Raw genomic sequence first — 20,103 nt, 5'->3', positions numbered from 1 at the left:
TTAATATATTATATGTTTTATGTATAAAATATTAACCATGTTATTTGCTTTTTCTCTTTACAATACAATACAATACAATAACTTATACAATACAATAACTTATTTTCACTGAGCTGTGTGATTAGCCTTTTACATATATATATATATATATATATATATATATATATATATATATATATATATATATATATATATATATATATATATATATATATATATGTATATATATATATGTATATATATATATACACACAGTGCTCGAAGTGAGGCGGGATGCCATCCCGTTACCTTTTTAAATTTTGAAAACCATCCCACTCCTTTTTTAATGCTTATTTTGGGGTGGGATGCTATCCCGGTACATAATAAATTATTGTAAATTTTATTTTATTTTCCTCCTATAAATAAACTTGTAAAAACAATTTTAAAGTTTGCGGTAAGATGCGAATTTAAATGAACTAAAGTCTCAGCTGTTATTTAAAAATTTGCGGTAGGAAGTTCAAAAACTAAATCGATAATTATAAAACATTGCGTCTTTTCTTTTGTATTTTAAATAAAAAGTTACCAAGCAACAAAAAGCGACATTGGCTTTTTTTTTCGTCAAACTATCATTAGAGTTTTTTTTGGTGAAATAAAATATAGTACACAGTAGATTTACTCAACATTAGATGTTATGATTTAAAAAAAATTTACTTATTATAAATATAGATAAATGGCTAGCAAGCGGAAGGAAAAGAAAGTTAAGCAGTGATAGTTCTAAAAGTAATTTGGAAAATGACATTGAAATAAATTGCCAATCCTTTCCTCAATGTGTTGGTATTTTTCCAGATTACTGGTCTGATTTACAGTGGAAGGAGAAATTAAAAACATTTGACTGGTTGACAGTTTCATTAACAGGTCTTGGTTGTTCTGTTTGTAAGTCAGCAAATAATTTAGGTGCCGAAAAATCTCAAGGTATAAAATTGACTAGCGAGTGGACGCTTGGCAACGTTAAAGAGTATGGCTAAACAAAAGAAAAAAAACAACAATCAATGAGGAAAAAGCTTTCAAGCCATAAACTATCAGTTGCACACGAAAAGGCTCGTAAAATTATTTCTCAGTCCAAAAAAAACACCATAGAGATGTTTAGTTCAAAAATGCAGATCAATCAGCACGAAACTACCTACCGCATATTTCGCACTGTTTGTCATATTGCAAAAAGGAATCGTCCATTTTCTGATTTGAAAGAACTAATATTATTACAGGTAGAAAATGGTTTAGACATGGGACGTATTTTACAATCTGATCACGCATGCGCTGATATTGTCTATAACATTTCAAATGAAATGCGCACTAAGCTTGTAAAATATATTCTTCATAACAATAATAAAGTAGGGTTTATGATAGACGAATCTACCACGATGAGCAAATAGTCTGCTCTGTCAATCTGCTTGAGAGTGAACATTCAAGAAATAAATATTGTCAATAGTATTTATTTTGATCTTATCGAATTAACAAATACAGAAGCCTCGTCTATTGCAAACTTTTTTATATGTGCTTTACACGAGTTTGGTTTTAAAAACAATTTTTTATTACGTAATTGGGTGTCTTTTGCATGTGATGGTGCTTCTAATATGCTTGGCAAAAGGCAGACGTGGCCCAGTTACTTTTAAATCAGTTTCCTAATTTGATTTTATGGCATTGTAGCAATCACCGATTAGAGTTAGCAGTAAATGATGTGCGCGATATCTTACCAATTTGTCACATGAAAAGCTTTTTTGATAAATTACATTCCATTTACAGTGCATCTCCTAAAAACAAAAAAGAACTGAAAGCTGTTGCTATGGCTTTAAGTGTAAAACTAAATTCCATTGGACGAATTCTAGGCACTAGACGGGTGTCGTCTAGCGATCGATCTGTGATGGCTGCTTGGATTAATTATGCAGCATTGTATCAGCACTTTCATGAATCTTCATTGGATTTAAGGCGTAATGGAGGAGATAGAGCCCAATATGCAGATCTTAAAAATAAATTATGTGATATCATTTTCATACTCAACATGGGACTATTGCCAGATGCTTTATAGAACTAGAATATTTTTCTAAAAAATTACAAGATAGGCAAACTTCTTTACCTGATGCACATCGGCTTATCACCTTAAAATACCATATATTTCAATCAATGAGAAATAATTCAGGTAAATATTATTCGCAAACGCAGCTTGCAGCAGAAAAGTTTTAATTTAAAGGCGTCAACCTACATATCGGAAAAGTTTCTAAAATTAATCAAAATGAATTTTTCAGTAAACGAAATGAAAATCTTGATACTAGAATGTTTACAACTAGATCTGAGCATAAATCTTTACAAGACAAAGAAAATGATCCAAACAAAGAAAAATACGATAATTTAATAAAAAATGTACAAAATTTTGATAAGCTACAATAGTTTGCAGACCAAGATCCATGCTTTGGAGATAACGATATTAGACAAATAGCAAAAACTTTAAATATTTGTGAAATTACGGCAGTCCAAGGGTTTCGTGAATACATTTCCACTGGTGACTGTAATAAAACCCCTAATGATCTTCAGCCTCTGAGAACTGCTACAAATACCTTGATTGTTTCAACTGCTGAATGGAGCGTTCTTCTATAAGTATAATCTTATCTTCCTTGCGAAACTCTTTATTAATAAAAACTGTGTCGAGTTTAATGTTCATTTCATTAGTAGGTCCACCAATTACGCATTTCGATCCAAAGGATTATGTTGTTAAGTGGTTTGGAAAAGGACATCGCGATGCTAATTTTAGGAATTGTGAAGCGCCGGCATTAAAGTCTATAAATGAAAGTGAAACATTTTGGAAGATATTCTGACCAAATTTTTTTTCAATTATTAAAAATTGGTAAATACAACAAAAAAAGGTTTGTTTAAAAATAAAATGTTTAAATATACCATTGTTTTTTGATTGCTTAATGACGTTTGATGTGAAACTCAACTCAATATTTTACGGTGACAGTCTCTTAAGAATATAACGGACCTCAAGTTGTTTTTTTAATATAGGTTTTTTACTATAGGGATTTATAATTTCTTTTTTTTAATCTACACAAAATACAAAATCTATATTTTTAGGATTGTTGGGATGGTGATTAGAAAATATTAAAAACCATCCCGCTACCTTTTTTTTCCCACTTCGAGCACTGTATAAATGTATACTACTGTGATCAAAAAGTAAGGTGAATTTTTAATTTAAACTTCCCGCCTTATTCGAATCGTCCGATCTTTTTTATTTTTAAGTTGGTAGGAATGTCATTAACATTTACGCCAAATTACATGTCAAACTCATAATTATTTTTTTTTTGTTTCCGCTTGTTTCTGAAGTACCAAAAGTGCTTTCGGCGATTTTCACAATGTCTAATTTTGTTGAGCAAAGAAGTGCTATTAAATTTTGTTTGCAGAATGATATTTCTGCTGCTGAAACGTATCGAATGTTGCAAAAGGCCTTCGGTGAAGAGACTATGTCTCAAAAAATGTTTACAAGTGTTACAAAGACTTCAAAGAAGGCCGAGAACGTGTTGATGACTTGGAACGATCCGGACGACCATCGACTTCGATTGATGATCGCCACATCAACAAAATCAAAGAATTAGTGCATGCAAATCGTCGGTTAACCATTCGAGACCTTGTTGACATGGTTGGAATATCATTTGGGTCGGTGCAAGCGATTTTGAAAGATCATTTGGGCCTCAGAAGACTCAAATCACGTTTGGTGCCGAAATTTCTCAATTTCTTTGAAAAAGAGCGTCGCGTTAAAACGTGTGTAGCAATGCTTTCTGACTATCAAGACGTCTACAAACAAATTATTACTGGCGATGAGACTTGGGTCTACGTATACGACCCTGAAACAACCGACCAATCGAGTGAATATCGTGAAAAAGGCGAGCCGAGACCTAAGCAACTACGTCAAAGTCGCTCAAAAATCAAGGTCTTGTTGACTGTTTTCTTTGATTATTGTGGTGTCGTGCACTACGAATTCCTTCCAACTGGCCAAACTGTCAACAAGGAATATTATTTAAGCGTTATGCGACGTTTGCGTGAAGCTATTCGCAAAACGAGGCCAGAATTATGGGCCAACAACTCTTGGATTTTGCACCACGATAATGCGCCTTCGCACATAGCACTGGTTCTTCGTGAGTTTTTCGCCAAAAACTCTACCCATGTTGCCCCACAACCACCGTATTCGCCCGACTTAGCACCGTTTGACTTCTGGCTGTTCCGAAAGCTCAAGAGACCACTCCGGGGAAATCGTTTTGAGTCCATTGAAGAGATCCAACGTGAATCGGCACGCGCATTGAAGGCTATCCCTACCGAGGACTTTTCGGCATGCTTCGAAGACTGGAAAAAACGTTGGCAAAAGTGCATTGGAGCCGGGTAGGATTATTTTGAGGGGGACGATACAGATTTGGAAGAATAAATAAAGATTTTTCATTTTATAAAAAAATTCACCTTACTTTTTGATCACAGTAGTATATATATATATATATATGTGTATATATATATATATATATATATATATATATATATATCATATATATATATATATATATATATATATATATATATATATATATATATATACATATCCAGGGCCGTCCCGAAAGGGGGTTGTAGGGGGTGTCACACACCCCCAAAGTTGTTATTTGTGCATGTCAGTTGGGACATTTGTACATTTAGTATTTGAGTTGGCATTGATGCCAACTTGTACATTTAGTGTTTGAGTTTTGTTAAATATTTTTTTAAATAAAAAATATAAATTTCATATTAATTTATTATATACTTTTTGATATTTACGACTTTCGGGAATGAAATAGGGTACCATTTTGGTGACGTTAAAAAAATTACTTTTTAGGCATATCAATCCCATAAGGAACTACGGTCTTTAAAACCACAACGAAGTTGCACTTGATGTTTTGTTTTCTTGAGTTTTAAAATATTTAAATTTCCGTTACACGATTTCTTGAATGAGTAATATAGGGGCAAAACGTAAAAGATTTAAAGTTGAATGTCTAAAATGTGGCAGTATATTTAATAACGATTTTAAAAAACAACACCATGAAAAAGAACATAATGGGATATTAGTCAATATAAAACACGTTGGTGCTCCCGAAAATCCTTTTCAAAGTGCAGTTAAAACTTCCAAAGTCGCAGGGAAACGAGAATCGGTATGTACCTGGTTTAATGTAATATTAAGTTCACGATAATTATGCTATTAAATTTGTAGTTTTAATTTAAGTTAAAACGTAACGTTTTAATTTAAGTTAAAACATCTGAGTTTTAATTTAAGTTAAAACGTAACATTTAAGAAGACAATCAATCCATTATGCATTTTTTAACAAATCAATTAATCCTTTATGCATTTTTTAACAAATCAATTAATCCTTTATGCATTTTTTTAACAAAACAATCAATCCATTATGCATTTTTTAAGAAATCAATCTATTATGTATTTTTTAACAAATCCCTTATGTATTCTGACTAAATATCACTTATTCAAGGATAAAAATAGTAATATCGTTTTTAAAAAATTAAAAGCATTTATTTTATAACTTCTTAAAGATTACTTTAATTGAACTTATTAAGCCTTTTTAATTAAAGTTATTTCCTTGTAACTTGTCATTTATCATTTTTTTAGTTAAAGATATAAGTTACTTGTTGATTTAGAATTGAAATATTTGGTATATTTATATGATATAAAGTATATAATATAATTTAATAATTTAATATAATTTAGAACCATGAAACATGTCATTCTCAAATGTTAGAGGAGGATTTATTTCAAGAGAATTCAATTCAAATGTCTCCAATAGATGAACCTGACATACAAAATGATGAAGTCAATTGGTTATCGTGTGCTGGTCAGTTAGAAAATATTGTCACAGACTTAAGCGAGTGTGGTACCATTTTGTCTAAATTAAAATCTGAGAGAGTTCCAAATCCTGTGATATTTTTATTGGAAAGCATTCAGGTCATTAGTAGAATAAAATCAAGTTCTAAAGAATTCTTAAAAAATGCAAATATTTTATCGGAACAAATCTCTAAATCACCTGAAAGTTCCAAACCAATTAACAATATTATTGATAACATAATTAATCACGATCCAGGCAGTCGTGATTCGGTTGCTTCAGCATCTCAGCGTCAATACCTTATTGCTTTAGGGCCACATCAGCCAAAATAAACTAAATATCCAGTTAATACTACAGTTAACAACATTAAACAGCATAGTTTTAATCCTAAATGGTACAATGAATATCCATTATTAGAATATAGCATTGAGACAGATTCTGCATACTGTTTTGTATGTACTTTATTTTCATATGGTCCAGGAAGATCTTATCAAGATTCAGCATGGGTAAAACCTGGTATTCGTCAATGGCATAAAATGAAAAGCTGTGGAGTTGAAAAATTAGTTAAATTACAGCAACATTTTTCTTGTTTTTCTCAGAAAGCAGCGTTACATGATAATTATCAATATATGACAACTGAAAATCATATTGATATAATTTTAAACATATCAAATAGAAAAGAAGCAATTAAGTTAGAACAAGAAAAAGATTTTAATAAACAAATTGTAGTTATATTATTTGATATGGCTAGAACATTATCACGACAAGGATTAGCATTTCGAGGTGATGGTGACGAAAGTGGAAGAAATTTTACGCAATTTGTTCAATTACTCTCTAGGCATAATCCCTTATTAAAACGCTGGATGGAGGAGTCTTCTTTACGATCACATAAAGTTACTTACTTAGGTCCACGATCTCAAAATGAATTTATTGAACTATTAGCTAAAGAAACGCGTAACATAATAATAAAAGAGATACATGAAGCAAACATTTATTCAGTATCTGCTGATACTACACCAGATATATCAAATCAGGATTGTTTATCAGTATGTGTCCGATAGGTTAATAGTCAAGGCAAATCTGTTGAGCGACTTTTGGTAATTGAAAAAGGAAGCGATAAAACTGGTTCGGGTACAGCATCACAAATAGTCAACATTTTAGAAAGTAATTTATTAAATCCGGAGTTAATACCCTTTCAATCCTATGATTTTGCAAGTAATATGTCAGGGAAATTTAATGGAACCCATGTTAAACTTTCTGAACTTGTTGGTCACAAAATTATATTTTTGCCAAGCCCATCGGTTGAACACGTTTTTAGAACATAGTTGTGATGCTAGTAGTATAATTGGAAGTACTATTGATAAATTAGAAAATCTCTGTCTTTTTTTCCTCAAGTAATAAAAGATATGGTTTGCTTAATGAGAAAATTTCCAAAATTGAAAATGCGTTACAATTAAGAAACTTGTCAAAAACCAGGTGGACAGCTCGTGCTGAAAGTGTTAAAGCTGTATGAAATTCAGTAGAAGCTGTTGTTGAAAGTCTTGATGAAATTCTATTATTAAATAAATGTTTTGATAAAGGAACAAGATCAAAAGCGCTTGCTCTTCGAAAACAAATACTTTCTTTTGATTTTATTGTTTCTATATCTTTCATGAAGAATATTATGTACAAACTAAAGTATCTTACTAAAACTCTTTAGGCAAAAAATTTGTCTATAATTGATGCAATAACTTTAGTTGACAGCACAATGAAAATTTTAGCATCAATCAACTCTGATGATTATGCAATGAACAATTTCATCAATAGTGCTAAAGAGTTTGCCACCTTACGTGGAATAGACTCTGAAGCTGATTTTCGAAACCATCATCGTAGAAGATTAGCTCCTAAACGATTCGATTGTAATTCTACAACACAAACAGAATTTAAAATGAATTTATTTTATAGAAAAGAGTTAAAAATAGTTCTTGATACCATTTTAAAACTAACAAATGAAAATTTAAAAACATGTATTTCTTCTATTGAACCATTATATCTATTGTTTTCTCAACCATTTAATAAACTTAATATTTCATTGGCTAATGTACAAAAATCTATTTCAATATTTCCACCAGCCAGTCAAGGTGCAAATCTTCAAGATTATGACTTAGTTCAAACAGATCTAGAAATATTATTTAATATGTTAAAAGGAGACGAAACATCATTTAAATCCTTAATGGAAAAATCAGAAGAAGTGAAGCATATTTTATCATGTGCTAATCAAATTTGTCGTTTAGCCTTGACTTCTCCGGTTACTGTTGCAACAAATGAAAGAACATTCAGTAAACTAAAATTGGTAAAAACACATCTTAGATCAACAATAGCTGACGAGAGATTGAATTCTTTAGTGTTATTGGGTGTAGAAAAAGATATTGTTGACCAGTTGGATATAAATAAAATAGCACATCAATAGTCGATTTTAAAAAACCGGCGTATAAAAATTTAACAAGTTTATAGAAATTATTATAAAATTTTATTGCTAACGTCAAAAAATATTGTTTAGATATTATATAAATTTAATAATCTTCTTTTAATAAATAGTATTACAGTATTAAAACTGTATTTTGATATCGTAATATACGCCCATTTCATATATGATTATTACTTCAATGCTCAGTAGGTCAGAATATTTTTTCCGTAGTCGAAAGTCCCAAAAAAGTGAATTCTTCAAACATTTTCTTTCTTTTATTATTAAAACATAAGTACTTTACTCTACTCAAAAATATTTGGCATTGTATATCTATAATTTTTTAACCAACAAGTTCAGAAAGTTTAACATGGGTTCCATTAAATTTCCCTGAAATTACTTGCAAAATCATAGCTTGCCTTAGGCAAGCTCGCTATAACCATTCATAATGGTTTTAAAAATGTCAAATTTTCGCTTATTTTATTTTAAAACTTATCCTCAAAATCTACGTAACTGTACAATGCATTGTACAGTTACGTGGATTTCAACAAGTATTTTTGAAAAAATGAGCGAAAATTTGTCATTTTTAAAACCATTAAGAATAGTTGATGAATAGTTTTCAGTGTTGTATTAATGTACAGTGTACATTAACACACAATCAAAACATCGAATCGATGCATGTAATGACGATAACCCAAGCTCTAAACTTTGCGAGTCCGTTGGACGGATCAGAGCTTTATCTAAGATGTTTAATGATCTTGGAGTACAGAATTTAGAGGGTCAGAGACCCCCAAAACCTAAAGAGTAGGTGTATTTAAAAAAAGGCCAAGTATTTCACTGTTTTCGAGCGTAACAAATTTTTTTTTTTGAGTTGGTGTTTACAGGAGTTTCACCCCCTCCCCTAATTATTTGGTTCGGGACGGCCCTGTATATATATATATATATATATATATATATATATATATATATATATATATATATATATATATATATATATGTATATATATATATGTATATATATATATATATATATATATATATATATATATATATATATATATATATATATATATATATAATGAGTTTAGGTTTGAATAAGTTGGAAGTTAAAGAAAAAGAGAAAGTAGCTATTTTTTTTAATCTGAAGCTTCTAACTCTTGTATAATAATTGATGATGATGATAGGTATAGTTCTATATGCATTGAGAAGTTATGAAAAATTAGCAAAGGTAGAGTTCTGTTTAAAGAGATGACAAACTAACTTGATTTTTTTAATTGTACTTTATATCAAGTTGGAAGAGAAACAAATTTAATTCTGAATTGACACCAGATTTGTCCTTTTAGCATCGCATCTGTGGGAAAAAAGTACGAAGCTTTAAAAAAATATTTCAATCAACCACAATTCCAAAACAGTTTTTGAAATATAACAAACCTTTGGCTCCTAAAGAAACTTTGAAACGCATGTACCTCAGTGCTTTTTTTAAATAAATTTGATAAGTTCGCAGCTGTTATTGACACAAATCGTCCGAATCTTTATGATGTCAGCAAATCTTGGTTTAAAAAATATTCAGTAGTTAACCTAAATGGATATAATCTTTACAGAAAAGACCAATGTGGTGCTAGAAGAGGAGTCCGTTTATGTCTTTATGTTGATAATTTCATTGATGTATATTAAATTAGAGAAGGTTGCTTTGGTTTAAGCGAAATTGAACAAGTATGTATTACCGTGTATTTCGGTAAAGAAAAATACCTAATTATTTGTCTGTATAGGCTGATTAATTTTACTGATATCGATGATTTTGATTTAGTTTCTCATGAAGCAGAAAAATTTCTTGAAAAGGGAGGATTAAAAAATGTTTTGATAATGGCAGACTTAAATTTTCCGTTAATCTGTTGGTCTAATGGTAGTGCATTTTCAATCAAAAGCAATAATGACATTGAGCAAAAAAGTGTAAATTTGTTAAACCTAACCTTTCTATATCAACACAAAAATGTCCCAAATTCTAAATGTCAAATGAATTTTTATCAAGTACGTCAAATGTAATTTTTACAACTGAATATGGCAACGTGTGTACGGTAGAAACAAAATTCGTGCTAGGATATATTGATAAGGGGCATTTGATTATCTTCTTTGATTACTGTTTAAAAAGTAAAGTGTTTCCATAAGACAGATACATAAACTTATTTAAAAAAAAATAAAATAATATAAATTTTGGCAATTCATTTCAAATGTTGACTGGGTCAATTTTTTTGAGAATAAACAGGTCCAGGAGATGTATGATGAGTTGATTTATCATATCAGCGTACCAAGTAAATTATTCATTTCAATTGTTGATGATTGTACTCATTACCCAAATTCACAAAGATGTGAATTTGGGTAATGAGTAGAATAATTTGTGACGTCTTGTAAAATCAGAAGTAAAAAATGCCTTACTCACTTACGAAAGAGATTTAGTATAAAAATCTCAAATAGCTCTATAAATACATTAACAATCAGTAAAATGTAAAAGAGAAATAAAAACTTTGAAAAAACCTGATGAGAATCCTGGAGATCTCAAGATTAATTGAAAATTTCAAATGTTTTAAATAAATATTTTCAGGATGATTCGTAATAGAAGAACAAAGTGAACAACAATTTTTTGACACAAGATTACAAAATTGAACAAGTAGATTTACCGATCTTTCTCCTGAAGAAATAACATACAATAATGTTTTAAATCGACTTCAAAAACTTGATTTAAAAAAGTATGTAGTCCAGATAGTCTTCATCCGGCACTGATTAAAAAATAATCAAATGCTTTTGGCCTACCACATACATAATTTCTAGGGAATCTTTAATTAATAGTAAACTGCCGATTCAATTTAGATCTGCAAACATAATTCCACTTTACAATAGAGGCGATAAAACAGTAGCAAAAAATTATCGTCCAGTTTCCCTTACTTCAGTTCCGTATAAGATACTAAAAGGAATAGTCCGAAATGAAATGGAAAAATATTTTTATGATATCAATTTTTTGGCGCAACAGCAACATGGGTTTGTGATGAAAAAATTATGTACTACAAATTTATTAGAAAGTGTATTAATTTTATAACATTATGCATAGAAAACGATACACAATTTGATGTTATTTTGCTAGATTTCGCAAAAGTTTTTAATAATCTTGCGCCTAAAAGACTGATATTAAAGTTAAAAGCAAATTGAATCACTAGTCTTGTTTTGAAATGGATTGAATCATTCCTAACAAATAAACGACAAAGAATACTTAAATGTTAAATAGTTTTTAGCTGGGACGACATTTTAAATGGTGTGCCGCAAGGTTCAGTTATTGGTCTTTTCCTTTTTGTTATTTATATTAACGCTAACCTATGATAATGAAAAACATCACAAAGGGGTATGCAGGTGATACTAAGATTTTGGCTAGTGTGGTTTCTAATTTTTGTGTGAGAGAAATTCAAAATGACTTAGAGTCTTTAAAAGAACCGATGATAGGCTATTAAAATTTAACGTAAATAAATGGATTGCTGTGCATTATGGTTCAAGTAACAAAAAGAGTCTCCTTTTTAACAATGGCGTTCAACTGCTGGATTCGAAATCAGAAATAGTTCTTGGCATTAAGTTCAATACTAATCTTAAATAGAAGGATCAAGTCAGCACGGTAAAGCAAATGAAATGAAAGGGCGTGTAAAAAATAAATTTGCGTGAGTTGACTGTAAACATTTACGTTTCCATTATTATACATTCATTCATTCTCTTTTACAGTTTTGCTCTTCCAGTTTGGTCTATCTGAAAGGATATTGTGATGTTTTTGAAAGAGTGCAACATAAAGAAACGAAACTTGTATATTTAATAAATAACCTTAAATATGAAGATTGACTTGTTTCTTTAGACTTTCCCACCTCAAATGTTAAAAGAAGAAGAGGTGACTTGATTCAATTATATAAGTTTGTTCATGGTATTAAAAGTATAGATATCAACAAAAAAATATTATTTTTAATTAACAACTTAAGAGGTAATTGTTGTAAATATTTCAAAATAGTTGCCAGGCTTCAATTTAGAGAACATTTATATTTCAATAGAATTTAGAATCTGTGAAACCCGCTTCCAAATGAAGTCGTAACAGCACAGTCGGTTGATATTTTTAAAGTTCCTCTTGATTGCTGTGTTGCGAGCAACCAAGAATAACTTTAAGCATAACAACTGTCAAAGTTTGCATAAAACACACTGGTTTTGCCAGCACAGCAAAAGTTTATTATTACTACTGTTACTATTATTATTATTTACAGAAAAAATAAATTGTTTACAATTTACAACTTTTTCTATATCTTTTTCATTTAGAGATAAAACAGGAAGGCTATTATTAGTTGTGTGGCCTAAACAGCTAGGCTATTTAAGTCACACAACTATGGAGCCATGATTTTAAACTGCTAAAAAACTATTGCTCTAAATTAAAAGATTTTTAAACGTTGTTAGATTCCTATACCTTGTTGATAAATGAATGTATCCATGTATCCAAAATATGATTTAATTCTTTGTTTGGAATTTCAGGACACTTTTGTTATAAATTTGCAGAAAAATTATCAGTGAATTCAAGATTTGCAAGCCCGAATCATTATTATGTTCAAAAACATTGGAAAAAGTGGAGATGTTTACTCTATTTGAATATTGACAATATTTGTAAGAAAAATAACCAATGAATTTATTTGTGTATATATATATATATTTGTATTTATATATATATTTATATATATATATATATATATATATATATATATATATATATATATATATATATATATATATATATATATATATATATATATATATATGTATATATATATATATATATATATATATATATATATGTATATATATATATATATATATATATATATATATATATATATATATATAAATTTATATATATATATATATTTATATATATATATATATATATATATTTGTATATATATATATATATTTATATATATATTTATATATATATATATATATATATATATATATATATATATATATATATATATATATATATGTATATATATATATATATATATATATATATATATGTATATATATATATATGTATATTTATATATATGTTTATTTATATATATATATATATATTTATATATATATTTATATATATATTTATATATATTTATATATATATATATATATATATATATATATATATATATATATATATATATATATATATATATACATTATTAGCTAATAGCATTCACCGCGAACGGACAACAAATTAAACTCGGTAATTGATGAGAATAAGGAACTAAAATAGGAATTAGGTGTACTTAATAAGGCTATTGAATTTGTGTGTAACAACTATGATAAAATAGTTGCTGATCATCAAACATCAAAAACATTGATAAATGAATATGCAATTACTAACATGATTAACAAATTGGTCGAACTTGAAGACAGAAGTCGACGCAATAACTTCAGATTCTGCGGGATTGAAGAAGTTGATAATGAAAGTTGGGAAGACATTGAAAATAAAGTAGGGGGGTTTTTCAATTATAAACTTCAGTTATACGGAGACATTGAAGTTGAAAGAGCCCGTCGAGTTGGTAAAAAATTACCTGAAAACAATAAAAAAAACAGATCGATCATTGTCAGATTTCTTAACTACAAAGCCAGGATATTAAGAAAAAGCTTCTTAAAGAAAAGCTAGGATATTAATAAAATACACGACGATGAAATTAAGGACTCCAAAGGTTTACATAACATAACATAACATTACATAACATAGAGTTTAAATAACATAAATGAAGATTATAGTGATTATACGCTTGAATTGCAAGAAATACTCCTGTGCAAAAGATGTAAGGGCAAAGGATAAATACGCTAAAGTTATATATAATAAATAATTCACACGGGATTTATAAAAGAAATTCTCTGATCACATTTCGATATGAAAAAAAAATTAAATGGATTCCAACGAATCCTTAAGTTTCAGTTAAGTTTTTATATTTTTTTTGAACAAATGATTTCTTATTAGACGATGAATCTGATCCTGACCTTAATTATTTTACTGATTCTGGTGCTTTGCAAAAAAAATGCAACTACTTTTATACCCATGAAATTAAAGGTTTTCTTGATCAAAGTAATATTAACACAACTCACATTAATATCCGAAGTTAATAAATAAATTTGAAATCTTTTATAACTTTATTTAAGAAACTTTTAATCTTTTTAATATAATTTAATTAACAGAAACGTGGTGCTGTTCGAATAACGTAAATTTTTTTACCAATTTTGAGCTGCCGGATTTTTATGTAATTTCTTTGGCACGAAAAACAATAAGGCTGGCGAAAGCGTTCTTATTTATGTTAAAAATAACTTACGGTATTTCACCCGCCTCACATGAGCATAACTGAAGCTAATGAAGAAGTTTTAACAATTGAATTTTCAACCCATAAAAATAAAAATTAAAATTCCAAGTTGCTGTTATCGCCCACCTTCAGGTTAAATTAAAAATTTTAATTCGTTTTATATAATGACTTAATTAAAAAAAGTAACCACAAAAGTAAATTTATCTACTTATTGGGTAAACTGAATTTAGATTTTCAATACCACGTCAATAATAATATTAAAAGGTTTTATAATGGCATTTTTGAAAATGGTGCAAGTTCTTTGATTAGCAAACCAACAAAAATTACTCTATCAAGTGCTTCTTTAATTGATAATATTTTAACCACTGATGTTTTTAACGAATCCTTAAAAAAGGCATATTTAAAAATGACATATCTAATAATTTTCCTACTTTTGTTTTTATAAATATAGATAATAAATTACTTTCTAATAAAAAACGAGTTTTCAAAAAAACGGATTTTTACCAATGAAAACCTTGAATCTCTTAAGGAAAAATTTATCTCTAATTGATTGGGGCATTGTTGATACCTCTAATGATACAAACTTAGTTTATAACTCTTTTTTAAAATTTTCTATGATACTTACGACACTAATTTCCCTGAAGTTAGTTTAAATCTCAAAGCTAAAAGTTTAAATCACCTCGGACTACAAAGGGTGTGAAGTCTTCAAATTCTAAACATAATTTATACATTAGTTACTTAAAACGTAAAACAAATTAAAATAAAATTATGTATAAAAATTACGTTAAACTTTTTGAAATCCTCAAGAAAAAAAAAAAAATATATATATATATATATATATATATATATATATATGTATATATATATATATATATATATATATATATATATATATATATATATATATATATATATTATTTAAATTTAATATATAAATATAAATTAAATTTTAAACGCACTTGGTTTATAATAAGAGAAATTACTGGCAGCAAAAACTGTACATTACACTCCTGCCAAACACGGTTAAATATAATAACAAATTTTTTTTTGATAAAAGACAAATTACGGAAGTATTTAATAATTATTTTGTGTCTGTAGAACCAAATCTTGAAAAAAGAATTCCTATAGCTGACAGTTTAATGAATGATCTATGTTTAAAATCTATGTTTATTGTCTAAACTCTTACTTGAACTCTTTCGAATTATCTTTTGAAGAGTTTGAAATTGCCTTTAAAATGTTAAAATCCAACAAAGCAGTAAGCCTTAATGGTATGAAAAGCAACATTACTATAAGTTCATTTGATATTTTAAAAGATAAACTCTTTAAGACTTTATCAATATCAGTTAAGCAGGGAATTTTTCCACAAGCTCTAAAATTAGCAAAAAGTCATACCAATATTTAAAGGTTGTGACATTGAGAATATAAGCAACTATCGTCCAATTTCACTACTTTCTGTATTCTCTAAAGTTTTAAAAAGAATTTTGTACAATTAAATTTATAACCATTTTACTATAAATAATTTATTATTCAGCAATCAATTTGGATTCCAAAAAAATAATTCCGCTGAACATGTGATTCTACAATTTACATAAAATATATCTGACTCATTTAAAAATTCTCAATTTTTTTTAGGTGTTTTATTGACTTGGCAAAAGCTTTTGACACTAATGATCACAAAATTCTTTTTAAAAAGTTGGAGTGGTACGGAATTATTGGAAATATATTAATTTGGCTAAAAAGTTACCTAAATAATCGAAAACAATTTGTTGATGCGTATGATAACGTATCATCTAATTTATTAAATATTTCATGTGGAGTTCCTCAAGGATCCATATTAGGACACCTACTATTTCTATATAAATATATATAAAAGATCGACCAAAAGCTTTTAACCTAATGATTTATGTTATGAACAACTATGTTTGCTGATGATCCTAACTTATTTCTTTATCATAGCAACATTTTTACACTTTTTAGCAACATGAACATTGAACTAGACAAAACTTCCGAATGGTTTAGATTAAACAAACTATCATTAAATATTGATAAAACTAAATAGATTCCTTTTCATCGTTATGGTAAAAAACACCAGCTGCTAGCAACTTAGCTTTTCTTTTTAATACAACATAATTACTAAAAGAGTTCTAGTAACAAGATTTTTAGGTGTATATATTGATAAAAATCTTAAATGGAAAAACCACAATGCTAACGTGTGCAATTAAATTTCCAAGAGTATAGGCAGTTTATACAAATTAAGAAACGTTCTTAATAAACATACTTTGATTTAAATATATTGTTTGCTAATTAACTGTCATTTAACTAAGCAAACATTGCTTGGGGTAGCACTTATAAAAGCAAACTTATACCTCGCTATCGGTAACAGAAGTATGTAGCATGCCTCATAAATTTCAAGGACCTTTTTGTTCACGCCAAACCTCTTTTAACTGATATGAAAGCACTCAATATATACGAGTTAAATGTTTTTAATCTTCTTTGTTTTATGTATAGATGCAAGACCCACCTATTAGCCGCTTCTTTTCGTAACTTGTATTTACAAAGAGATAAAAATGAATATATTTTACGGAACGATAATTTATTTCCACAACCAATTTCTTAAACTAGTTTTTGGAAAATTTTTTATTTCATTTCGCGGACCATTTTTATGGAATAGTATAGTTCTAAATACTAATAAGGGTTTTTCTCAAAGAATTTTGATTCTTTTAAACACAATCTTAAATCATTCAATCGTTTTTTCAACTAAAAATATACTAATTTACTTTTAAATTTTTGAAAATCCTTTATCTATATTAGTAAATGTAAATATTAAATGTATATTCTTTTTTATTTATTTGTTTATTTTATCAAAAAGCAAATATTTAATGTGTTTAATTTTAGTGAATTATTTACCATGTTTTAGTTTTAAATGTTTGGAACTCTTCTATTGTAATATTATATGTTTGTTTTTATTTTAATTTATAATATTATATTACGAACATTATATACTTTTACTATTAAACTTAATTTTGTAATAAAAAGAAATTGAACAAAAATAAATAAGTAACAAAAATAATAACATTGAAAAATAAATAAATAATTAAAAAAATCAATAAATAAAGAAGAAAAAAATAATATATATATATATATATATATATATATATATATATATATTTAATATTTTTTTCGTCTTTATTTATTGATATATATATATATATATATATATATATATATATATATATATATATATATATATATATATATATATATATATATATATAAGGAAAAGAAAATAAAATTTTCTTTTCCTTATATATATATATATAAGGAAAAGAAAATAAAAAATAACGGATGTATGCGTATCCACCAATATATGTATGTAGACTACGTTTGGAAGTCAGCCATCTTTTGGTAGTGGCTTGGCGTTTTTGTTGCCAGAAGCTAAAATGGTAATTTATATATTTAGCAGTGGTTTGGCGTTTTTGTTGTCAGAAGCGTAAACGGAAATTAGGTAACTTAGCTAAACATACAGCGATAACCACCGTATGGCTATCTAGGTCCTTTAGCACAACCTTTTTAGCAACCTGGAAATGTATTATATACGGTCTGGAAATGAAATTATATTGATTTTATTCAGTGATATATAGTGAATAATATATAGCGATTAATGATTCAGTGATTATTTTCGACAAATTAGATTCAGTGTGCGCAAGAGATCTAGAAAATTTTGGACATTACTGTTCGCGTATATATATATATATATATATATATATATATATATATATATATATATATATATATATATATATATATATATATATATGTATATATTCATAAATATTCATATATATATATATATATATATATATATATATATATATATATACATATATATGTAAGCGTATACATATATATATGTATTTATATATATATATATATATATATATATATGTATATATATATATATATATATATATATATATATATATATATATCTATATACACTTTCATATATATATATATATATGAATATTTATAAATATATATATATATATATATATATATATATATATATATATTTATATACACTTTCATATATATACACTTTCATATATATTTATATATATGAATATTTATAAATATATATATATATATATATATATATATATATATATATCTATATATATATATATATATATATATATATATATATATATATATATATATATATATATATATACTTACATGCTTTTCTATAGGTTCTAGTATTATTTGTTACTTAAGTACTAAATGCGATGTTCAATAAGTTTACTCTCAAAGCGGATTTGTTAATAGATGACGTTTTGCATGACGCTATCAAGTCTTGTACCTTGGGCCATGTGTTTTTTTCTTTGATAAAGAACTAGTTTGATCATGAGGTAGATTGCTAATTTCTGATTGACGAAGAGCATTTTGTTTTTGCAGCTGTTTTTGGAATACCATTTAACGCGTACAGTTTCTTAATTTTACTTGAAATTATAATTTATTTTTGTTATTGATATACGTGTTTCAATCAAAATGTGTACTTAATGTTTGTATAACTAATTTTTTTTTCAGATATTTTACAGTGATGTATATCTATTTGATATTTATATTTTAACAATGGGAGTTGTAAAGTTTGCTACACACCTTTTGTCATCTTAAAATGTTTTGCTTTTGAGATATTTATATTAAATCTTTAGTAGTTGTTGTTGTTGTTATTGTTGTAGTAGTAGTAGTAGTGAAGTAGTATTTTTTTCGTTATTAGTTTAATATTGTATATATACTTTTTAAATTCTTAAGCATTCAGGTTTTTATTAAATTTATCTTTACACATTTTAAAAATGTGTAATTTGTTTTTATTTCACTTTTAAAATATTTGTGATTTTTTTAACTTTTTTTTACATGCCAAAAATTAATAATGGAAAAAAGCGTTCAAAACCAAATGCAGATAGTGTAACTCTTGCTGCAGAAGCGGTAATGAAGGATGGATTTCCGGTTAGAACTGCCGCACGACATTTTAGTATTAGCAGAACAACACTCCGAAGACATATAAACTTTTGTAAGGAGAATAGTTCTAAAAATGCTGAACCAAAATATCATTATTTTAACAGATGTGCTGTTTGATATGTATTCTCTTAAGATGAAGAAAAAGCTTTAGTTGAGGACCTTGTGAATGCAAGCAATATACATTATGGGCTGTCAAAGCCACAGCTTAAAAAGGTTTGGATAAAAATAGTAAAGCCGGTGAGCAATGGTACTCTGATTTTTTGAAAAGAAATGATAAGTTTCTTTCGCTAAGGACGCCGCAAGCCACAAGTTTAGCAAAAGCCACCAGTTTCAACAAAGCAGATGCTTTATCTTTTTTTTCAAAACATCTTGAAGTCTTCTCAAAATATAT

The 20,103-nt window shown here is 27.4% G+C and overlaps 1 protein-coding gene and 1 long non-coding RNA gene across 2 annotated transcripts in view; one reads left to right on the top strand and one right to left on the bottom strand.

Annotated features, from left to right (window-relative positions):
• Window positions 1-2,341: 2,341 nt before the first annotated feature.
• The window catches only part of LOC136090776 (uncharacterized), a 33,398-nt gene continuing 15,636 nt past the window's right edge, over window positions 2,342-20,103 (bottom strand). Inside the window, exons 2-3 of the long non-coding RNA XR_010643713.1 lie at window positions 15,370-15,402; window positions 2,342-2,808 (exon numbers count right to left, since the gene is read on the bottom strand). This is a non-coding gene — a long non-coding RNA (uncharacterized LOC136090776). The remainder of the gene's footprint in view (window positions 2,809-15,369; window positions 15,403-20,103) is intronic.
• LOC136090585 (uncharacterized) lies at window positions 4,883-6,215 on the top strand. The gene is made up of 2 exons (XM_065817377.1): window positions 4,883-5,192; window positions 5,762-6,215. The coding sequence occupies exons 1-2, from the start codon at window positions 4,992-4,994 to the stop codon at window positions 6,203-6,205; spliced, it is 645 nt and encodes a 214-aa protein (XP_065673449.1). The 5' UTR covers window positions 4,883-4,991; the 3' UTR covers window positions 6,206-6,215.

Source organism: Hydra vulgaris, chromosome 14 (genome assembly GCF_038396675.1).
Source record: "Hydra vulgaris chromosome 14, alternate assembly HydraT2T_AEP".
NCBI classification, from domain to species: Eukaryota; Metazoa; Cnidaria; class Hydrozoa; order Anthoathecata; family Hydridae; genus Hydra; species Hydra vulgaris.
The sequence above is the reverse complement of the archived record's forward strand: the minus strand, read 5'-3'. Positions and strand labels throughout refer to the sequence as shown.